The sequence below is a fragment of the Hypomesus nipponensis genome, chromosome 15, assembly GCF_054491055.1.
Source record: "Hypomesus nipponensis isolate SF chromosome 15, ASM5449105v1, whole genome shotgun sequence".
In the NCBI taxonomy this organism is placed as follows: Eukaryota; Metazoa; Chordata; class Actinopteri; order Osmeriformes; family Osmeridae; genus Hypomesus; species Hypomesus nipponensis.
In genome coordinates, this window is record NC_140375.1 from 4,062,380 (window position 1) to 4,084,249 (window position 21,870).

The 21,870-nt window shown below is 45.6% G+C and overlaps 1 protein-coding gene across 4 annotated transcripts; it reads left to right on the forward strand.

Annotated features, from left to right (window-relative positions):
• Nucleotides 1-94: 94 nt before the first annotated feature.
• Nucleotides 95-21,870, forward strand: pax3b (paired box 3b). 4 transcript variants are annotated; one of them, XM_084673733.1, is made up of 9 exons: nucleotides 95-232; nucleotides 843-1,078; nucleotides 1,288-1,417; nucleotides 1,869-2,012; nucleotides 13,671-13,870; nucleotides 15,203-15,368; nucleotides 15,815-16,026; nucleotides 18,701-18,985; nucleotides 20,057-21,870. In XM_084673733.1, exons 1-9 carry the CDS (start codon nucleotides 148-150, stop codon nucleotides 20,072-20,074), a joined length of 1,476 nt encoding a protein of 491 aa, XP_084529859.1. In that variant the 5' UTR covers nucleotides 95-147; the 3' UTR covers nucleotides 20,075-21,870. The 4 variants fall into 4 exon arrangements, with proteins under 4 accessions (XP_084529859.1, XP_084529858.1, XP_084529862.1 ...); XM_084673732.1 differs by having other exon boundaries at nucleotides 18,701-18,980; XM_084673736.1 differs by having other exon boundaries at nucleotides 1,288-1,345.

The window sequence follows — 21,870 nt, forward strand, 5'->3', positions numbered from 1 at the left end:
GGCCAATTTACTCGAAACAATCTTACAGAAACTGGAATACAAAGCATTTATTGTCCAAATACCCGCAGTTCGTTTAGTTTAATCGCCGGTTGTTCATCTTCCTCCTCTCCGGCGGGAGGTTTTCAGAGCGCGTAGGGTTGTGGAGGTATGACTGCGTTGGCGGGGGCTGTACCCAGGATGATGCGCCCCACGCTGGCTCAGAACTACCCCCGCAGTGGTTTCCCACTGGAAGGTAAAATCCAAAGTTACAATTGAACTGTATGTGTGGTGATGTTAACTTCGATGTGCTTACATTTCATGTCATCTTGGAGCGAATACTGCGTCGCCTAATGGGCCGTTTCCTATAGGCTTCCTTTAACTCTGTGAACTAACCTTTGTTTGCAGGGTTACATTATGTGAGGGGATAGACATGAAGACATTTCAATTCTCCAAGGCAATGAATGAATGCAAAATATGCCGAATAATACTTCGTTGCTGTGTCTGCTTTGTTTTTATGTAATTATAAGTTGGTTAGGTCAGGGCCTATGTTTTGTATTGTCATAGATGAGACAGGTCCTTTGCCAAAATGAACAAACATCAACATCTGAAAGAGAGCAACCTTGTCATTTAAAATACTTGGTGATTATTAGATTGTCAAACCTTTCAGCCTAAGCAATAGTTATTTTAATGCAACAATTGTCCTCTAAGACTGGTTATTAGATAATAAAATGCATGAATATGAATACAAATAGTTTAAATAATAGGCCTATATGTTAATAATTCCATATAATTGTAGTGACGTTATTGTTTCATATTAACATCCTAAACTAATGTGGTGGTGAACTTTTTCCTTTCTTTAACAGTCTCTACCCCTTTGGGGCAAGGCAGAGTGAACCAACTCGGGGGAGTATTCATCAATGGCAGACCACTGCCCAACCATATCCGACATAAGATTGTTGAAATGGCACACCATGGCATCAGACCATGTGTGATCTCTCGTCAACTACGGGTCTCTCATGGTTGCGTATCCAAAATACTGTGCCGGTACCAGGAAACCGGGTCTATCCGACCCGGAGCCATTGGAGGAAGCAAACCCAAGGTAAGGGAAAAGGAAAAGGGGGGAATTCTTAACTGCCTCTTTTGTCTTTTACATAGGCTGAAGCCTTCTCAACAGGTTGGCTTAAAAATATTGAGTGAGGCCTAAAGCCTTCATACCGCTATTAATGTATTCACTTAGCAGGCATTTTCACCTGAAGTGATTAGTACTATTAAGAGTCCTACTAATTACACATTTTGTTGTTTCTAAAGCAGGGGACAACACCGGATGTGGAGAGGAGAATAGAGGAGTACAAGCGAGATAACCCGGGTATGTTTAGCTGGGAGATTCGAGATAAATTACTGAAGGATGGCATATGTGACCGGAACACCGTTCCTTCAGGTAAAAGGAAACAGAAATACACTTTGCTATACTTGTTTGCCATCAAATGGGTGCAGAGAGGCATAGAAAGATTAACAATCGTCATCACCACCATATCCTTCTCATCATCGCCATCACCACTTTGGCTTATAGGGTAGCATATTACCAGAATCATATAATTGTTCTCATAATTTGCTTTTTTCACAGTATTTTGAAGTAAAACCAATGTAATTATATTAGCCTATCAGATTTTATTTGGTCAACTTGACCCTAACACCTGATAGAAACAAATCTGCTCAGTATAGCACCTATATTCTAATTTACGTATTGGTAAAAAAGTTTTTTTTATTGGATAAACAATTTGTTGATAACAAAACTAATTAAATGGCTATTTAACTATTTAAATTAGAGTTACAAATTTGATAGCAGCTATACCAACTGCTAATTTCATATTTAACTTCTTTTATCATAGTCAGTTCAATAAGTCGCATCATGAGGAGTAAATTTGGAGGAAAGGGAGACGATGATGATGATGAAGACGAAATCGAGAAAAAGGAATTAGAGGACAACGAACGACGGGCCAAACACAGTATCGAAGGCATCTTGGGAGATCGCTGTAAGTTTTAATATTTTCAAATTCGCCGACGTGGTTTCATGTTGAATCTGGGTATTATTCACTTGTGGTAGCTTACTCCCTGCTCTGTTGACATTTTGTATACAACTAGCGTTGGTCTTGCCTGGGATGACCTACAATAAAGAAACACACATACACACATATTTAACCTATATTTTAAAGACCGAAACAGTTGTTGAACCTTTTATTTTATCTGCAATAAGTGACTGTTATGTAGTTCTAGGGAGACAGTTGAATATGCACAGCACAAGGGAAAATGTGTTCTCATTTGTTCGGCATAGTCACAAAGTGTTTGCGTTTGTTTTCAATTCTTTATCGATCATATCTGTCCGGCTAATGGTTTTCCCATGAGGCCTTACCGTAAATCAAACAGCAGGTGATAGCTTTTGTGGGAAAGGAGGATCGTGCGCGCGCGCGTGTGTGTGTGATAGAGAACGAGAGGGATGCGTTATGGCTTGACATAGACTAATGATTACTACCTAACACTGAAAGTAAAATAATATATTATATGACAACATAAAAACTCACCGTGTTATAAAAAATTTGCTTTGTCCACATGAAAATGTTTGATAAAAAATACTCCCAGGAAGTTGTTTGGAATAGTCTACATTAATATGCTATGTTGTTCAATTGCTCCGTTACTTTTCTGGTCTATTTTATTGAGCATGCTTAATTAATATAGGCTTCTTGATACATATGCGACAATATTCAAAATGCATAGCTAATCAACTTAATAATACTTCTTGTTTGAGAAACTCTGCTTCCAAGGCTATGTTTAATGTAACAGGTTGTGAATATGGTTTTGGCTGTAGGCTATCAAACAAAGAAATCACAACTTTCCCCCTCGTAGATTAATTTATTGGTATTTTAAATAAATGAATTCCAATTTCCATCCCGATACGCCAGTTTGTTCTCTTTCCGTCCGTATACTGTAAATCTCAGGACAGTAAAACGAATTGGAGGAAAAAGACGGGGAGTTTGACGAGACAAAACGTGCCAAATGAGTTGATCAAACATTTGTATAACAGTTCCATCCTTCACAAAGCCAGGCCTTGCGCACACAATCGGACACTTGAGGATGAACTTGGGAGACAAAGGAGCGAGAGTCCATTGAGACTCACGCTTCGGTTACGCGCGGACAAAAGCCAAGCTTCGCAGCAGCTTGGCCGCAATAAAAGAAGGCAACCTGTTTATAATTCAGTCAGAAAGGGAGAGGGAACTTTGCAACAAAAGCCCAAGAAAAGACATTATGAGCCAGCAATGAAGGATGAATTATTCAGCGTCCGCTGTAGCTGATATGCGCCTAGGCTTAGAGACTGTTCACCATGAAAAAATGGCCGTTTTCACCTACAAAATGTTTCTTTTTGAGTCTTTTTAGTCGTCTAAAGAAGCCGACTACTATTCAGAGTAACAATTGAAGCATCTGAAACTCCCTCATTTTCTCTTACACACACACGCACACGCACACGCACACACACACACACACACACACACACACACACACACACACACACACACACACGCACACACACGCACACACACACACACACTCACAAAGGCAAATAATGCAAAAATAATGGACGAAACCACATGTTTAACTGTTGCTTCAGCTCTTATGGTATTTTTCGTGTTCTATAGTATAAAAACCTATAGTCGATAATGTATAATAAAATCTAATGATCAGGCTCTATGGGGTACTTCACAAAGATATATATATATATATATATAAAAATGGCTGTTTTGTTCATTTGGCCAACTGCATAAGCTAATGTAGGCTACTGCATTTTAAGACCATTGCCATTTGCAAGTGGTTTAGAATAAAGGCCAAAATGTTAGTACCACTGACCTATGTCTATACATTCAGTTACAGATAGTATGATGCTGACTTGAGGCTTTCATCGTCAATAATTGTCTTGACGACAACCTAAAATGTTTATGATAAATTTCTACCTCTAAAATCCGTTGCATTGTTAACTATGGCAGAAGGCCTCGACATGATCTATTATTACCCTCTTTGATGCAACCCGGTCTTGCCCTCTCGAACATTAATAATGTCTTCTAAATGATTCTGATATAGCGCTGTGTCACATTTAATGATCTAGAGAGAGTATTAAATAGTGCTTTGGTGAATGGGGACCAATGTTCTCCCCGAGAGGCGCGCCTGGCCTCGAGCGCCAGTCACAATGGGTCTTGCCACTCGTCATGCGCATAGCTTCAAAACTCACCCATCGTGCTCACCCCCTCGCGCTCTCAAAATCTCTTCAAGCGGATTAAATCGAACCCTTTATTTCAATTTACTTTCATCTGGAGGGTGAGCCCGCCCTCTCCCTCTGTTTCCTTCTCACCCGCTATGCCTGCGGCGCGCATTCGTTTAATATATCTGGTCCATCCACCAGCAAACAAAAGAAAGTCAGTCGGTTGTGGGAACGTTTCTAATTAAATTCCAGGTTAACCCAATAAAGAGGCTACTACTTTATTTATCCCATCTATAGATATCCAATAAATGTTCCCCGTTGCTTCATTGTTACTAAAGTGGGTGAAATGGAAACAAACTTAAGTTTAGTTTCAGTGTTCTTTTTTAAAGTTACCCCGGACGCACTGGCATTTGCTTTATTCACGATTAGGCCTAAATGTGAATGATCTTCATATACGCAAATGCCCGTCCACATTATTTAATTTGTGTTTGTCTGTTGACTGCAATGTCTCTCTGCCTATAGCAATATACCACAAGTGCTGTTAAAACATAATACATTTGGTCGTCGCTAATATCCAGTTTCAGTTAATGATGTGATGTCTCAACCCGAAGCTGTTGCTTTAGTTTACAGCCACGAATTAAAATGTGAAAGAGACTTTTTCAGTCAAGCAGGTCAAACATAGATTAAGTAGATGTTTGTTGAGACCATTGTTGTGCGTAGGAGGAGCACTGGTTCATCCCCTAGATGTTAAGAATTCATTGTCGTTTCCCCCAGTGTCCCGATCAAAGGCTGCTCGTTTAGATTTATTTGTCTGGGAAAAGCAACTTGAGGTGCTCAAGGAAGGATATAGCCTACCCCTGGAACGTCATCTGAACGTGCGCCATTCTAAATTCCAAACATACGTTGCTTTTGTTATTGGAGCTTGTGGGCTATAGTGCATATTTAAAATGTTTCAATTTATGAATAGTATTTCGTATATATTTCGTATTCTGTGTATTTCACAATCGTTTGAGAATACATTTTTTCACTGCTTTTTTGTTTGTGTTGGTAACAATTGGCCACAGCTCCTCCTAAAACGCGTGCATGTAGTTGGCACTTTGCATATTTGGCAGGCAGCGTGCTGCACTTCCAAAATAAGTTAATGAACTCATATGAATCAACTAATTATATGCAATGTATGCAATGTTTCTACCCTTTACCTATCTCCAGAGCCTATTTCTAACCTTTACTTTGTTAATTAAAATTAACCAAATTATACAGAGAAACCATTAGGGTGACACACACACACGCATACACACATATACACTCACAAACGGACACACACACACATGTATGTACACACACACACACACACACACACACACACACACACGCACACACACACCTCTGAAACACAAATAGTCAAAGGGATAACTTTATTTAGTGAAAGAGAATCCTGGAAAGGGCTAATTGAATAAGCCTGGGATCTTTGAAAACCTGCCATGGTGAGTGCAGTCATCATGTCATAATTAGGTTTATTGAGGCGCATTCCTACAATCTGCTGCCATTCTCCAGGCCTCATTGTGTCAATTGCCCGGCCAATAGCCAGAGGACAAAAGGGAATCAAGAGCTGACAAAACATGAAAGGCCCAAAAGATTTAGCTGCCTTTGTCACAGAAACGGAGCAGGACTTTGTTTGTGTAAATAAAGTGAGGAACTTGGGGTCCCCTGCTACTCAGGCGCAGGATGGGGTTCTATAGAATGTAATATGTGGGCACACACTGGAGTAATGCCAGGAGAGGGAGTGTGTGTGTGTGTGGTGTGTGTGCGAGAGAGAGAGAGAGAGAGAGAGAGAGAGAGAGAGAGAGAGAGAGAGAGAGAGAGAGAGAGAGAGAGAGAGAGAATTGTGACAGAAATGGAGAGAGCGACAGAGATACAGAGAGGGAGAGAAAGGGGTTGAGAACAAGTAAGGGAAGGAGGAAATGTATAGACGCAGGGAAGAGGGTTGAGAAGATGAGGCGGAGTGAAGGGGCTGGGTTTGTGTGTTTAGTGTAATGAATGTTTACAGAGATAGGTCTTGGTTTCATCAGTTTGTTTGTGATGCTTAAAGACATCCCGCAATATAGGGGGGTCTTGTTGGTACATGTTAGATCATGTGAAAGTTTACACATGTTTACAGAAAGTTGTTATAAAGGGATGCCGTTTCCCTTCCAGTTCCAGAATGGGTTACAGGGTTCATAAGGTGTAATGGTGCTGATGGAAGATATGTATTGCATGTGTAAAGATGTGTAGATGTGTAATCTAATGCAAGCATGTCCTTTTCAATTTTCACAGTTGAAAGTTTGTGAGTGAAAATGATGACGGCCAATTGACGTATTTGAGAGAAATCATGCTCATATTCTCAACCAGTGCATATAGCACAATATCTGCTTGAAAACGTAAAGGCTCTGAGACTTCTATTTAAAGTATACTTGTTAGTTTTGCTCAAGTTGGCAGCATGGAAATGTTATAGTCAAGTACTTGTTGTGATAAGACAAACTGGCTACTGGCCTGAACATCTTAAATTATGTCAGTTAGTGGGGTGGCTTTTCTTCTGCGGAATGTGTCACTCACTTTGTCCCTGGGCATGGGGGCACAGGGGGCACAGGGGGCACAAAGGAGAGCACCAAATCTCTTCCATTTACCCTGGGGCAGTCTCCCTCACTATCCCCCTCACTATCCCTCTCTCTGTCCCATTCTGTCTCTATCTGGAGCTCCAGCTTGTCTCTACTCTCCCCTCTCTCGCAAATGCATTTTTTTTTGTTGCAAGATGCCGTGCGCGACGACTATCCAAGCATCAAAAACATAGTTATCTGCAGATGAATGGGGGCTCTATGCTTCATTAAAGGGTCTTTTGCCGTCCACACCCCTATTGTGACCCTCTGATATCAATTCAAAGGGCAATTAATGAATGCAGTCCCAACTTTGAAGTGAGGAGGATTGGAGTTGAGCGGACGGGGGAAAGAGAATTTGGGGTTTCCCCCTCCAGAACCCCCCCCCCCCCTCCCCCAACCCCTTTGCGTCACCCAGTGATGGACTTGCCACATTCAGCTTCAGCGAGGGCGCCCCACAGACGGGTTGAAGTGAGAGAAAGAGTGAAAAGGCCCTGGAGAAGGTCAAGGAGAATGGCCGCCTTAGAATAAGGCCCCTCTTTATCTGATAGAAGTATTCGCCAAGGCAGGCACAACGATTAAGGGAGAGAGAGAGACAGAGAGAGAGAGAAAGAGGTTGTTTTTATGGGTGTGTGTGTGAGTGTATACACGAGTGTGTGTGTGTGCGTGTGTGAGTGTGTGTGTGTGACCAGAAAGGGGATAAGGGGTGTCAGAGTTGAAGAGACGCTAGGCAAAGGCTACTGAATATGCTGGTTGAACAACGGAAGGCAGACAGAGAGTTGTCAATCACTTGAATGATGGAGTCTGACACTTACATTGAGCCCCGTTCACTAATTACCTCTCCTGCTCCCATGTCACACAGGGATAGCCCCTCAGGAGAGGAGGCCAGAGAATTCTAGGGAGAGAAATCTAGAAATAAACTAGTAATATACATGCATTGATATTCAGTGATCATTCAGAGATTCAGAGTTGTTCCCGATTGATTTCTTCACATTTCTGAAAGTTCAATTCCAAAGTTACAATGTCCCGGTTTGTCTTGAAAGTGACATAGTCATGTTTAATAGATTTAGAGCTACATTTACATAGAAGTCCTTTTATGGCGTTGTATAACAGGGTTTTCACAAGCACAACTTTTCGATTATTTTTTTCCTGAAGCAGAATTCAAAGTTCATGTAGCACCATGAACAGTTAAAACAAGCTGGCCAGATTGAGCAATGCTACTGCTGTGAGTTTGTTTCTGAGCAGCCAAAGCCTGTCTCCTGCCTTTGCCATGAGGCTTAGCGGGGGTCAGAGAGCAACACGGGGTCACTTTGCATCAGTGCTACAGGAAACAGGGTTACAATCATATTTGGATGAAAATGACAGGTAACTACTTCCTGGTAGCTGTCTCGCATCATTCTCTTTCAGCTTAACCACTGGCCTTGCCATTCCAGCTTTGCCCCGTCTCTTTCTTATGATATTGTGATTTATGAGCTGTTTTCCATCTGGGGCAACATCATTCCTCACACATTCACACCCCCAGGATGACAGTGCAAAGAAGCAGAGCTTAAAAACAGTCTCTCTCTCTCTCTCTCTCTCTCTCTCTCTCTCTCTCTCTCTCTCTCCCTCTCCCTCTCCCTCTCCCTCTCCCTCTCCCTCTCCCTCTCCCTCTCTCTCCCTCTGTCTCTCACACAAACACACACACTCAGTAAATTACAGGGCAGCTGTAGAGGTCGAGTCTCCTCTTTAGCAAGTCAAGTGAGCAGCCCTCCTTCCCGGTCTTGGTTTTTTAACACAAGGCGCAGATGGGCCCATAAGCTGTCAGTTAACCATTATCCTGCAGGCATCTGCCTGGCTTCTATATACTGTTTAATGCAGTCGGGCAGTCACTTAGTCGTCTAGTTCCCTGAAAAGGACCAGCGTTGCTCCCTCCCCACCTCACATAAACGTGTCATTTGTCTCTTCTGTCCTTTGTTTGTTTTGTTTTTTTGGGGTGGGTGCGTATGTGTATGAGGCGATGTGTGTGTGTTTGTCTGAGGAGGGAGGGGGAGATCATGTCATTGGCTCAATTACCCTCCTCCTTCACCACCCCCCACGAACCTCCTCCTTGTAAACAGCACACATATGGTCAGTCTCATACAACCCCCCCCCCCCCCACACACACACACACACCACCACCCTCAACACAAACACACACAAACTTGATCTCCAAAATCCCTACCCACTACAACCCATCTAGCCCTGCCTGGATGGGCAGCCTTGCCCCCCCCCACCCCCCCCAACACACATACAAACACACAAACACTTGCAGCCCACACACACACAGACACACAAACCCATATGCTGTACAGTTTCCAAGACCACAGTCTGTTAAACCCTCTTTTCTTTCCCCTTCTTCCTCCTCCTCCTCCTGATGGCATAGCGTGAGGCATTTTGGGTATTTTTTGGCTCTCTGAAGATTGTGTTGGCGCAGGCTAACTCGCGCTGTGTGCCTCTCAGGGGCTGGGGTTTGGTTAAATTAAACAGGTTTCTTTTCTCCCAGATACTCCCCTCTCTCTCTCTGTGGCTTAAAGAAGCCAGCGCTCCCCGGCTCCCAGGCGGTCCACTTTCCAGGGCCTTAGACACTCCGATAGACTTACCCTTTTAAAGATTTCACTCAGTCTTGTTTTGTTCCACAGACTGCCAAGCGCTTGCGCCAACAACCCCCACTAGAAAAAAATAAAGTACGTTTCGCTAACAGCTGAGGTGAGATAAAATTCATGGAAAAATGTAGTTTAGACCAATGTTTAGCTAAGGGCATGAAGGAGACTATATTAAGATATGGTTTATATATACACACAGAAAGAGATATGCAGGATTCAGGTCGGTAATTTGATTGAAAATGCTATTCGTCAGTGCCAAATATAGGCGAGGGCATCGTTGGATGGCGAAGTGGAGCAAGTTAAAGTAGCACTCAGTGACCACAAGTTTACAGTACAGAGGAGCTGTAACATATATGGCTTCTCTTTCCTCCGTCTCTCCTTCCACTCTACTATTTGAACTAACCAGCGGTTTAACTTTTTTTTTTTGATTTCCCACAAAACTATTCTTAACCCCGATTGGTGATGAATAACGCGGTGCCATGCTTATTTTTGGAACTCTGCATACTGTGTGTCTCCTGTGCATGTTGATTTGTGTGTAAGGAAGATCATGTCCTCTTGAATTTGGACATTTGAAATAAATAATTGAGATTTCTGGAAAGATGAATGTGTAGATGAGTGTGAGAGAGTGTCTTTGGTCTGATAAGCCTTATTACGTAACCAGTGAAGAACTATACGGTGTGTGTTGGTACTGACTAATACAATGCCAGTCTGTTCTATTACAGTTGACAAAAGCATGGCTGTATGTATTGTTAATCTATGAAGATTTATGTCAGTGAATGTAAGTGTTAGAAGTGATCAAGACTCCATGGGAGGTTTACCCCAGGCTGGGAAACAGCAGATGTCTGTGTACTCTGTGTGTGCGTGTGTGTGTGTGTTACTCTGTGGTGGTGCAGCAGGGGTTTGCAGGTGGCGGGGGCGCTGTGATCTCTGGGGGTTACACCTTTGTCACTTCAACCCCCTGCGTTGGACTCCTGGGTCTCTGGCCCCAACTTCCATATCTCTCTCTCTCTCTCTCACTCTCTCTCTCTCTCTCTCTCTCTCTCTCTCTCTCTCTCTCTCTCTCTCTCTCTCTCTCTCTCTCTCTCTGTCTCTCTCTCTCTGTCTCTCTCTCTCTGTCTCTCTCTCTCTCTCTCTCTCTCTCTCTCTCTCTCTCTCTCTCTCTCTGTCTCTCTCTGTCTCTCTCTCTCCCACTCTTTATTTTTCTCTCTGTCTGTGATCTCTCTCTCCATTGCCCTATTTTCGGCACTTCCGCACACATGTATGCTGGCCTGCACACAAACACACCGACACACACACACCTTTAGGTGCCTCCATGCCGAGGCAGCTTGTGGGGGGGGTGGTAGTCCCCCAGCTGTGCCCCCTCCCGTCCTCCCCCCACCGGAACGCCTGCCCACCCCCCCACCCCCCCACCCCTCTGTGGCCCTCATTGTGCCCCCCGCTACCCCCGTTGCTCCCCCGTGGGGCAGGTGACAGGCCCCCCCTCCTCAGCCCTCTGTGAGGGCCATGGCAGCCATGACGGATTCCACAGATGGAGCGTGCAAATCGTCCAGCAAAGAGCCCGGCCTTAGAGCAACAAAGAGAGACGGAGAGAAGGAGAGAGAAATATAGGGGAGAGAGAAAGAGAGAGAGAGAGACATGTGGGGGGAAAAGAGAGGGATTGGCGGAGGAGGGAGACAAAGGGGACTTTGAAAGAAAGAGAGATGGGTGAGAGGGTGAAAGAGAGAGGCAGAGAAGGATGGATGCGTAGGTGGTGTTTGGTTAAAGGGGAGGGCGCAGATGAACAGTGTTTTTGTTTCACAACATGGAGACGCCGTCTCTTTGGAGGATTCCAGTTTGATGCGAGAAGAGTTTTACAACCGTTCCATCAAAGTTGTTTACATTTTTACGCATATCATTCTGTACTCGTAAAAGCGGTATCACAAACAGTACATATGTGTGATTTATGAGGATGGGAGTTCAGATCCAAGGTACGGTACCAGGCAGGTTCTCGTCTGAGAAGAGGAGGATCCCGAGATTCCCAAAGCAGTAGGGATGTAACCTATAGGTAATTCCAAAGTGATTAAGGATTTTCCCTACCACTCCGCATTCTCAGAGTCCAAATCCCTGTGAAATGCTTTGAAACGTGCATGCTGGTCGCAGACTCCAGGGAGAGGAGGGTTCCCACACGGCCCTCCACAGGCTTGACTAGAAAGCTTCTTCCCTTGTTATTCTGCGAAACCCTGTTTCGAATAATACCCCCCCCCCCCCACCAACCTCCTACCCACAGTGCACATCCCAAATTCCTCCTTTAAAACACCAGCTAGAACACCACTCAGTTATATTCTCGTTAAAGTCTTGTTTTTTCTCACAGTGATGTGGTTAGAAGATACAAATTTGTTAGTGATTTGACAGTTTGGCATACTTGGGTTTAGTATTTAGTTGAAGATTTATTAGGGGACATTGAATGGATGTTGTAAAAGTTTAACATCCATTGGGGACTAACTGTTGTGGCCATTTTGACTTTTTTGCGGTCGGACGTTTGAAACAGTTAAAAGAATTTGCGTGTGGCCTAGTGAAAAATTTTAAGCATTCAATAAAAGTGTAAAAAAAAGCCCCAAAACGCTTTGAACTGTAGCAAAATCTTTCTAAATATTTTCTCTCTCCACCTCTCTATCATTGTTTAAAGTTTTTAACCAGTTTACTGTTAATGCGTCTGATGTTTCCTTCCAGCACTGTGGATGCTGAGACTGACCAGCCTGCCGAGGGGAGCGTATCAGTTTCACATGAGAAGCCCCGAGCTATTTGGGTTTCCTTGTATTTTATTGTTGCTTCTAAGGGGGGAACTAATACAGTGTTGCACAAAAACTTCCCCTTCGCTCCAGGGAATTCATTAAGTGTAACACAAAAAAAAGTCGGCGCAACGCCCTCAATGAACTTCTGAGGTAGCCGAAAGCCTCGGTACATAAACACAGCCTATAAGCTCAGAGTACACAATAGTATTAAAGTGATCCAACCCAAACATGAAGAGTGGACGCAACAAAAGCTGTCAAGACTTGTAACTTTACAGCAACTCAATCATGCTAATGTGCTAAATCTGAAATATGTTTACCACATTGTGAGCTAGTCAACCGTCGTTTTTGACTTTTATAGATCTTAACTGGTTTCCGAAACGGGATGTGTGTGTGTGTGTGTGGGGGGGGGGGTTCTCAGTGTGTCTTATTAACAGCATGTGTATGTGTCGGTAAGTGTGTGTGTTTGTGAAAACAGCCAGCCTCAAAGGTCAAAGAAAGGCCAATGAAAGCTTCTTTATTGGACCCACACAAGCTTGAGAAGAGAAGCTCTGGATTTGAGTGTGGCCCAGGCTAACCACCGGGCCAACACAGAGAAGGTGAATACCAAATAATATCATCGCCTTTTTTGGTGAATGACCTCTTACAAATGAGACCAGCATGCACCTGGCTAGTGGGGTGTTGCAACGGAGAGGACTGATGTGACAGCCATCTATCCTTATGGAGTTTCAGCAAGCCTGGAGATCCAATACTTGTTCCTCCTCTTTCTCCCGCTAACCCCCACGCCCCCCCCAACACACACACAGACACACACACACCCTGTCTCGGGCAGTTCCAAATTAGGCCTTTGTGTCCGACTTAGTCCTCCCAATCGTACTGGCGCGCCTCGGGAAACCTTGTCCTGTGGGATTAGGTGGAAAAGCAGGGAATATTCCCTGTGAATGGAAGTCTGTTCGGGCACAAAACGGGAGGGGTTTGGGGAGAGAGGGGAGGGGGGTTGGCGTTATGTAGCTGGGGGGATGTTGGTGGGGGGGGAGCGGTGTACTCCCCATGCAGGGGTTTAAGCAAACAGCGCAATGCGAAAACAAGTGTCACCCTTCCCCACCTTCCTTAACCTCGACCTGGCCTTCATGTTGGCGCATAGACGCAGCCGACCTTCCGTGTCTCTGTCAACGTTCCTTGTCGATGTGTCGAATCGAAGGCCCTTGTGAGAGTCGCGCGTCGCGTGGACAGCCCCGTCCGGCCCTGTGCTCCTTCTCCCTCGGCCCCCCTCTGCTCCTGGCCGACCCCGACGGCGGGACTGCAGGGTGGGACAGAGGCACAGCCACCACCTCGTGCCGCAGACACTTCCTGCATTCACCTGTGCGCACAGCGTGTCACCGCCGAAAGACTAAGAGAACGTTCTTCTCCTCCTCCTCCCTCCCAGCGAGCCACTCGGACGAGGGCTCGGACGTGGAGTCGGAGCCCGACCTGCCCCTGAAGAGGAAGCAGCGGCGCAGTCGCACCACCTTCACGGCCGAGCAGCTGGAGGAGCTGGAGAGAGCCTTTGAGAGGACGCACTACCCCGACATCTACACCCGGGAGGAGCTGGCCCAGAGGGCCAAGCTCACCGAGGCCAGAGTACAGGTATGCACACAAACACTCGCACGTGGAATCCTCTCGCTCGCACACTTTCACACACACACACTCACTCAAGTACACACGTACACACACACAGACACACTCACATACACGCACACACACTCACGTACACACACAAACACACACACACACACACACACACACACAGACAAACTCTCTTTCACTCACACAGTATCTTTATGACCCATATTTCTTTCTTGGAAGATTGGAAGTCTCTTGGTTCTGCTGACAATGGGGATTTTTCAAATGGGGGTGTTAGAGATTTGAGACAGTGTTATGTGTGTATCAGCATGTGTGAGTGTGTGTGTGTGTGTGGGGGGAGGGGGGTTGGAGTGTTTGGGAACTGACCGAGGAGCGTTAGACTTAGAGCAGTGTCCCGAATACGCCAGCTCCAATCTTAAGCACACACGCTCTCTCACACACAGACACACAATCTCGCTCTCTCACACACACATACATGTACAAAGACATACATACATACTCTCTCTCTCTCTCTCTCTCTCTCTCTCTCTCTCTCTCTCTCTCTCTCTCTCTCTCTCTCTCACACACACACACACACACATTCTTGACCCCTCTCATCCTCGAGTCCCGGGGGCCCAATCTCCAGACCCAGCTCTGATCTACAGCCCGGCAAATTCTCCCCTACGGTTTCCATGTGGAGTGTGTTCCTGCCCCAGCGTGAGGTCATTACACATGGAAACGGCTTGGCTACCACCTGCCAATCACAATCCTCAAAGTAAAGACAGCCAACCACAAGCTCCCGTGTCAGATACACTTCCCCTCAAAATGCGTTGCTGTCTCCATATCTTTGTATTACGTATTGCAGTATCAACATGTTACTCTTATCATTTGTACTCTCAAGAGTCGGATGTGTAATTCAATATTTGTTTTGATACATGTATTTGAATGTAACACGTATAGTATGCATTTAGTCTCATACACGGAAAATAGAGTATAGATATCATGCGGCATTCAAGACTTGGTGTACGTGTGCTTATGTGCGTGTAGATGTGTGTGTAGATGTCTGTGAAGATGTGTGTGTAGATGTGTGTGTGTGCTTGTTATGGGAGTGTGATTTGTAGATGCGCAGTTACAGATAAAGAGGGCCTTGTTGACTAAGGCAGTCACATGGGCTAGTCTGGAGGGAACCACATGACCCAAACACACACACACACACACACATTGACACACACATAAAGGGATGACATCAGAGTGATGCTACCATGGACACACAGACACACACAGTGCACACACAGACACACACAGACACACACAGTACACACACACATGCTAACATTGCTATACTTTGTCCTCCAGGTCTGGTTCAGTAACAGGAGAGCGAGATGGAGGAAACAGGCGGGGGCCAATCAGCTTATGGCGTTCAATCACCTTATCCCAGGAGGGTTCCCACCCTCCGCCATGTCCAGCATTCCACCCTATCAGCTATCAGACACTCCATACCCGCCCACATCCCTATCACAAGGTGGGTCATTTCCTGTCAGTAACAGGCTACAACAGTTATGCTAAGTGAATTACCTACACCTCAATAAAACGCTCACCAGCACGGTTCAAGCCAGTCAAACACTTTGCCTGTTGTTGTGGAATTCACCGTCTAATTCGTTTGGCCACTTTGTAGCAAAATATTGGAAGGGAATTCCCCTTGATGCACTGCTTTCTGAACAGAGACCATCCCTTGATGCACTGCTTTCTGAACAGAGACCATCCCTTGATGCACTGCTTTCTGAACAGAGACCATCCCTTGATGCACTGCTTTCTAAACAGAGACCATCCCTTGATGCACTGCTTTCTAAACAGAGACCATCCCTTGATGCACTGCTTTCTAAACAGAGACCATCCCTTGTTTTGTGAGCTGTGAGCACTAGCCGTGCCTTTGTCTGTGGTTCTGAACTGTTCTCCGTGCCCCTGCAGTGGTGTCGGAGCAGCCCAGCACAGTGCACCGCCCCCAGCCCCTGCCCCCCTCCTCCGGACACCAGGGCTCTGGGGGCGGCCAGGAGGGGGGGTCGGCCTACTGCCTGGCCTCCGGACGGCACGGCTTCTCAGGATACTCCGACAGCTTCGCCCCTCCCGGGGGTCCGCACAACCCCATGAACCCCGCCCTCGGCAACGGCCTCTCTCCACAGGTACACGTGTTGCCGCGCACGCACGCACGCACGCACACCCACACATACACACACACGTATGCACACACCGACACATACACACACACGCGCACACCATGCAGGATGAAAAGGTTGAAGGACAGATGTAGTTCCGGATAATCGCTTGATTGGGAGAGGGGAAGGACAAGGACAGGGAGCGAGGGAATGATCTTGAAGAGACGATGACACAAATGAAAACTGAAAAGACAATTACCGTCAATTAGACAGGCATGAACAGCTCCCACCCCTCTACCTACACATGGAGAGCTGTCCTAACAGGCAGAAAATGAGATTTCTGCTACCCTGAGTTAAACGGTTCAGAGCCATGATAAGGGTTCCGGGCACACACACACATAAGCACAGTTCCAGGGAGTAATTATTTCACAGAGTCCTTTCAGGAATACGTGATGATGACTAACTGACACAGGCTTAATTACGTAGCATAGAATTATGAACTCCTGGAAATGATTCTTACTATTAGCAGATTGTTTATGTCCTCAATCAGTGTGTACTCTGTATGGTTAATGTCAGCCAGCCTGGACTACACTTTTTAATCCAGCACATTTTAGTGACACATAAGGCAAACAATAGACATCTGTCCAAATCACCATAGATGAACAAAAAACAATAAAACACATTTACACATCTGCAGCACAAATCAATACACATTTTTGTGTGTGTATGCGTGTTTGTACAATGACGTTCCTTTGGATTGATTTCCAAATATACTGTACATTGATCATAACCTTTTATATTTAATTGACTCTGACAAGTTTAACACAGTAGAGACAGACAAAAGTCCAACTTGCTTGCTCTCTCTCTCTCTCTCTCTCTCTCTCTCTCTCTCTCTCTCTCTCTCTACGTCTCTAAGTCTCTATCTACGTCTCTAAGCCTCTATCCTCTCCTCAGATACATAGGGTGTTTTCACCCTGGCATGTGTTTGTGTGAGTAGGGTCATCCACTTCCTCCCCTTTAGTCTGTGTGCAGCTGTCATTGGCACTCTGAAACACACTCATGCACACACACATACACACCCTTACACACACACACGCACACACACACAAACATACACACACACACACAAACACACCAAACTACTACACTGTCTAGCCACTGGGGAGGCGTCTCGTGATTGCATTCTTAAACATGTTTGTCTCCACATTCCTCCCGGTTCAAGTGATGTCCTAATATCTTGGTGAAGAACGTCTATGAGGGATCAGGAATGCCCTGTCTCAGATCCCCCCTCCCCCTCATGCCGACATTCCTAGTCCTGCTCATCTCCCGCTCGCTGGCTGCGCCTGGTGGGCAGACTGTGCCATGCCGCTGGCGACGGCACCCCCTTCCAACATGAAACACCCAGCCCGACCTGGCCAGAAAGTCTGTGTCACGCTACAGAGACCAGGGAGGGGAGGGAGGGAGAGAAAGTGGGAGAGAGAGAGAGAGAGAGAGAGAGAGAGAGAGAGAGAGAAAGAGAGAGAGAGAGAAAAAGAGGGAGAGAGCGAGAGAGAAAGAGGGAGAGAGGGAGAGAGGGAGAGAAAGGGAGAGAGAGAGAAGCCGATGGTGGACCCCAGCAACCCTCCACATACATATTCTATTTAAACATAACACAACCAAACGCAGGTAATTCTTTAGAAAAATGTTACTGGGGGACAGGGGAACACAACTCCCCTCTCAAAATCAACATGGGCTCCTCTGTCCTCCTGCCTGGGAAATGACTTAAGCGGGACCATGTGTGTGTTTGGATGTAGAATAATATGTCACTTATAAGGCCAGCGGAGCCCAAAGTGCAGCATACCTGCTTCTCATTAGAGCACCAGGAGAGCCCCAAGGTCTCTGCTTAAAGAGGATTTGATGCGTTCACAGTCACCGCCAGGTTTGGATGCGTTTGCGTTCATCAAGGCTCCCAGCTCAGTGATGTTGATTCAATGCAAAGATGAGATGTTTACGGAACATTTGGAGACACGTTTTGACGAGTTGGTCCCAAACGGGTCACGTCGATGTGTCGGGGTAAGGTCGGGCTTTGACAACCTGGTTGGGGGTAGATGATGCCCTGTGGCACTTTTCCGTCCAAAGCTCGCCAAGAAATATTCCCCCAAATGTGATTATCTGGCCGCTAATCAACAACAGGTCAAAGCCTATCTGTATCTCCATCTGCAACTCTCACTGCTGTGGTCTGTGTGCCTGTGTGTGTGTGTTATCTGTGTTGGTACATCTCTGCAGAGAAGTCGTTATCTCACCCCATGCTTTCTTTGACAGAGGCGGCAACGGGGAATTTCAGAAATAAGTGGAGTCGTGGTTCTCAGACAAATTGCTTAATTCTTCCTCTCTCGCGCTTATCTCTCCCTGTCTGGGGAGGGCTCGCCTTCAGCCTTTTGATGTCAGCCAAAAGGAACTTGAGTTAAACAGACCATAAGTGGGGGGAGCAAAAGTGAGTGTGTGTGTGTTTGAGAGAGAGAGAGAGAGCCAGAGATGTCATCCACAATGCCTCATCCCAGTCTCAGACTCACCACCTGTCTTGCCACTTTTAAACCACCCAACACCCCAGCCTGCACATCCTGCCACAGGCTCTCCCCTGTTACCCCCTCCCCTAAACACCCTCCCTACGACATCACCAACACCCACACCCTCTCTTGCTTCCCCCCCCCCCCCCCCCCAGGTGATGGGCCTGCTGAACCCGGGCGGGGTCCCCCACCAGCCCCAGAGCGACTACGCCCTCTCCCCTCTGACGGGGGGCTTGGAGGCCCCTGGGGGCCTGGGCACCAGCTGCTCCCAGCGCCTGGAGCACCTCAAAGGCCTGGAGGGCCTGTCCAGCGTGCCTAGCCTGCCCTCACTGCCCTCGCTGCCCAACTCCCAGTCCTACTGCCCAACCGCCTACGGCTCGCCGGGCTACAGTGTGGACCATGTTGCATCCTACCAGTATGGGCAGTATGGACAAAGTAAGGTCAATACCCTCTCGTTTTTTTTCCTTCCCCCTGTTTGGACTGGGTTTATTTACACCAAACACATTTAGAATGATGGCTTATAACAAGATTTGGGAATGTTGAAAAGCAACACTTGATTTAACCGCAGGTTTAAGCTATTAATAGACGCCCTAACTCTTTCGATAAAATGTTTAACCACTGAGTAAATTCCCATCCAACAATCTGTGCTCGGATCTTCTGGAGGAAAGCAAGGCCCTTCAGTTCAGATTAAGGTTAACTTTGACAGGTAACTTTAAGGTGACGTAGTCCACAAGCTATCTACAATGATTGGGGAAGGGGGCGGGGGGTAGTTTTCAATTTCGGCCTGTGGGGGGGAAGGGAGGGGGAGGAGGAGGGAATCACACGAGCCAGCCAATTAGGCCCATCCGCCGACCTCCTGGCAACCTCTCGGTAAACGTTACCCTTCAAAGCCATGGAGTGGCTGAATGGAGTGGCTTTGCAAGGTCAGCAGGTATCGAGTCAATATCAAACCTAATATCCAAGAGGAGAAACGACTAATGAAATATCACAGGGAAATATCTAAGTGGACAGAAAGAGGAACCACCTTTTAGAAGTGAGCTGACACACACACACAAGCCCTCACACACAAGCTCACAAACACGTGCACCAAACACACACACACACACACATCCATCAGAGGGACTACATCTTGATGCCATTAATCACTGAGACTCGATACCCATGTGCAGTTGGGACTGAAGGCTGAGGGCTCTTTTTCTGGGGGTGGAAGGATTCTAATACCCTCTGGCAGGACGGCTATTGGAAACAGGTGCGCTGGGTAAAGGTCAGTTGGGGAGCCAGTATCGATCGCTGGTCCTGATTCCAATTCTCCAGGCGCTAAATCAAGCCGGACTAGAGTCCCACGACTCTAGTCCGCCCGCCCCCCTCTCCAGACCCCACACACTATGGGCTGGGACTGCTTGCTGGACTCCCACCCTTACACCATGCCTGATGCTCTTTCAGCGGTCCTCTCACCCTCTTTATTTCTCAGCGTGTGAACGTGATCTGATGGTTCCTTGTTGTTCTTTCAGGTGCCCTTCATTATCTGAGGCCGGAGATCACCTGAGTGGAGGGCTCCGCCCACATCCTGCCCTGGCCTCGCTTCAGGAACGTGTATGTTTGTCCACGCTGAGGGAAGTGTTTGAGTATCCCGGACCAAATTGACAACTTCCCTCCCTACCTATCCCAACGGGCCTGAGCTTCACTCTGACATTGATACTCCTTCTCACTTGATGTAAGGAGAGGAAGATAAGATATGAAAAGAGACTATTAGGAGGTAATGCAAGACCAAAACAAACAAACAAACTGTGTGGAGGGTTTGGGTGACTGGTGGAGAATATTCTGGGTGCTTACCCTAGGTTGTGATGTGGTTTATCCCACATTGATCACCAACTATATTCAGGAACAGGACCTTGTCTACCCCATATCAGTCAAGAGTCCCAAGGGGCAAGCACACTCACTGGGGAACATCTCGCCATCAAGGGCCTGCAGAGGAGCTCAACAACAACACATAAATCACAGACTAAAGTTTTAGATCTTAAATCCTGTTTACATGCTTACGGGGCCAAATAAATACAGATGCATTCCATTTCATTTCAGAAAGCAACATGAGGGATAAAGAGGCCCTGTTTTATTTGACATTTCATTTATAGATTTTTTTTTTCCCCTGTAAGATTCCATACCACACAGAGAGAAAAGGAAACAAAATCTAAGCCATAGGCAACATAAACAAATAGATACAAGCAAACAAGAACAAATGAAAAAAAAAGGAATCCATTAATCAAACTATGTTTTGAGGTAGCAGAAAAAGAACTTTAACGTACACTACAGCTGTTAACTGACTTCCAGTGAACTCTGACTGGATCTCTCTATCTCTGTCACATTGAAGAAGGAAGATTCTAACCTTTTGTGGGTTTAGTAGGATTCCCTTAGAGGTCAAAGGTGACTGAAGAAAGTGACAAGGAGAGGGCAGGGGGCAAAGTGGTTTTTGGTGTTGTGGGGGTATGGAAAAAATGACAAAAGGGTCCTGAACCCAGTAACAATTCCTTAAAACTAAGATTTACTGGGTCACGACAAAGTGAGATTCGAGACACAATGGAAACCAGAGAGCTAGGATGTCAGCTGACCAGAAGTGCAATATCATCAAGTACCCAACAGTCAACCATGCAATAAAATTCCATGAAGCCAACCCTATCGTATGTCTTAGCAACATTGGATTTACGCTAAAATCACATGCAGCCCCACAAAAAAAATTATTACAAGTGCCTTTGAAGGTATGGTGGGCCAAACAAATAGAAAACATTGTGAACAGGAGAAGGTAGTCAGCACATTGCCATCTTTGAAGTAATTACGACTTGGAAGTTATTCAAAGACCATGTGGATAAAATTAATACAAGGGAAAAACAAAGGCCAATTAAAAAACATGTAGTATAAAGCCAAATAGTTTTTTTTTCTCAATTGTGTTTTTTTTGTATGTCTTGCAAAAACATAAACGCTATTAGTTTTTTTGTTGTCATGGGTGTATTTATTCTTTAAAAATATATGTCAACAACATTATTCAAAAAATGTCTGCAACATTGTACAGACTACAAATAGTTTTTCTATTATTTAGAAATGCTATGTTCACTTAAAGATAGTTGCATCTCTCAACAAACCTTTGTTCAATGAGCACTCAGTGGTAAATTGTACATATGTCTGTATCTGAGGGGATTACAGTGGTTACAATTACAACGGTTCCGTTCATTTTTTTATATGTATTTTTTTGTATAATTTGACAGAATGTTATGACGTACGACCTTGCATACAAGCTCAGTACTCTTACTATTTATAATAAAAAATGAAAATA

Bases quoted from the DNA above. Each gene is read 5' to 3' on its own strand.
- pax3b (XM_084673732.1), top strand. From the start codon at position 148: ATGACTGCGTTGGCGGGGGCTGTACCCAGGATGATGCGCCCCACGCTG. The intron at 13,871-15,202 runs GTATGCACACAA...TTTGTCCTCCAG, and splicing joins TCACCGAGGCCAGAGTACAG to GTCTGGTTCAGTAACAGGAG. The intron at 15,369-15,814 runs GTGGGTCATTTC...GTGCCCCTGCAG, and splicing joins GCCCACATCCCTATCACAAG to TGGTGTCGGAGCAGCCCAGC.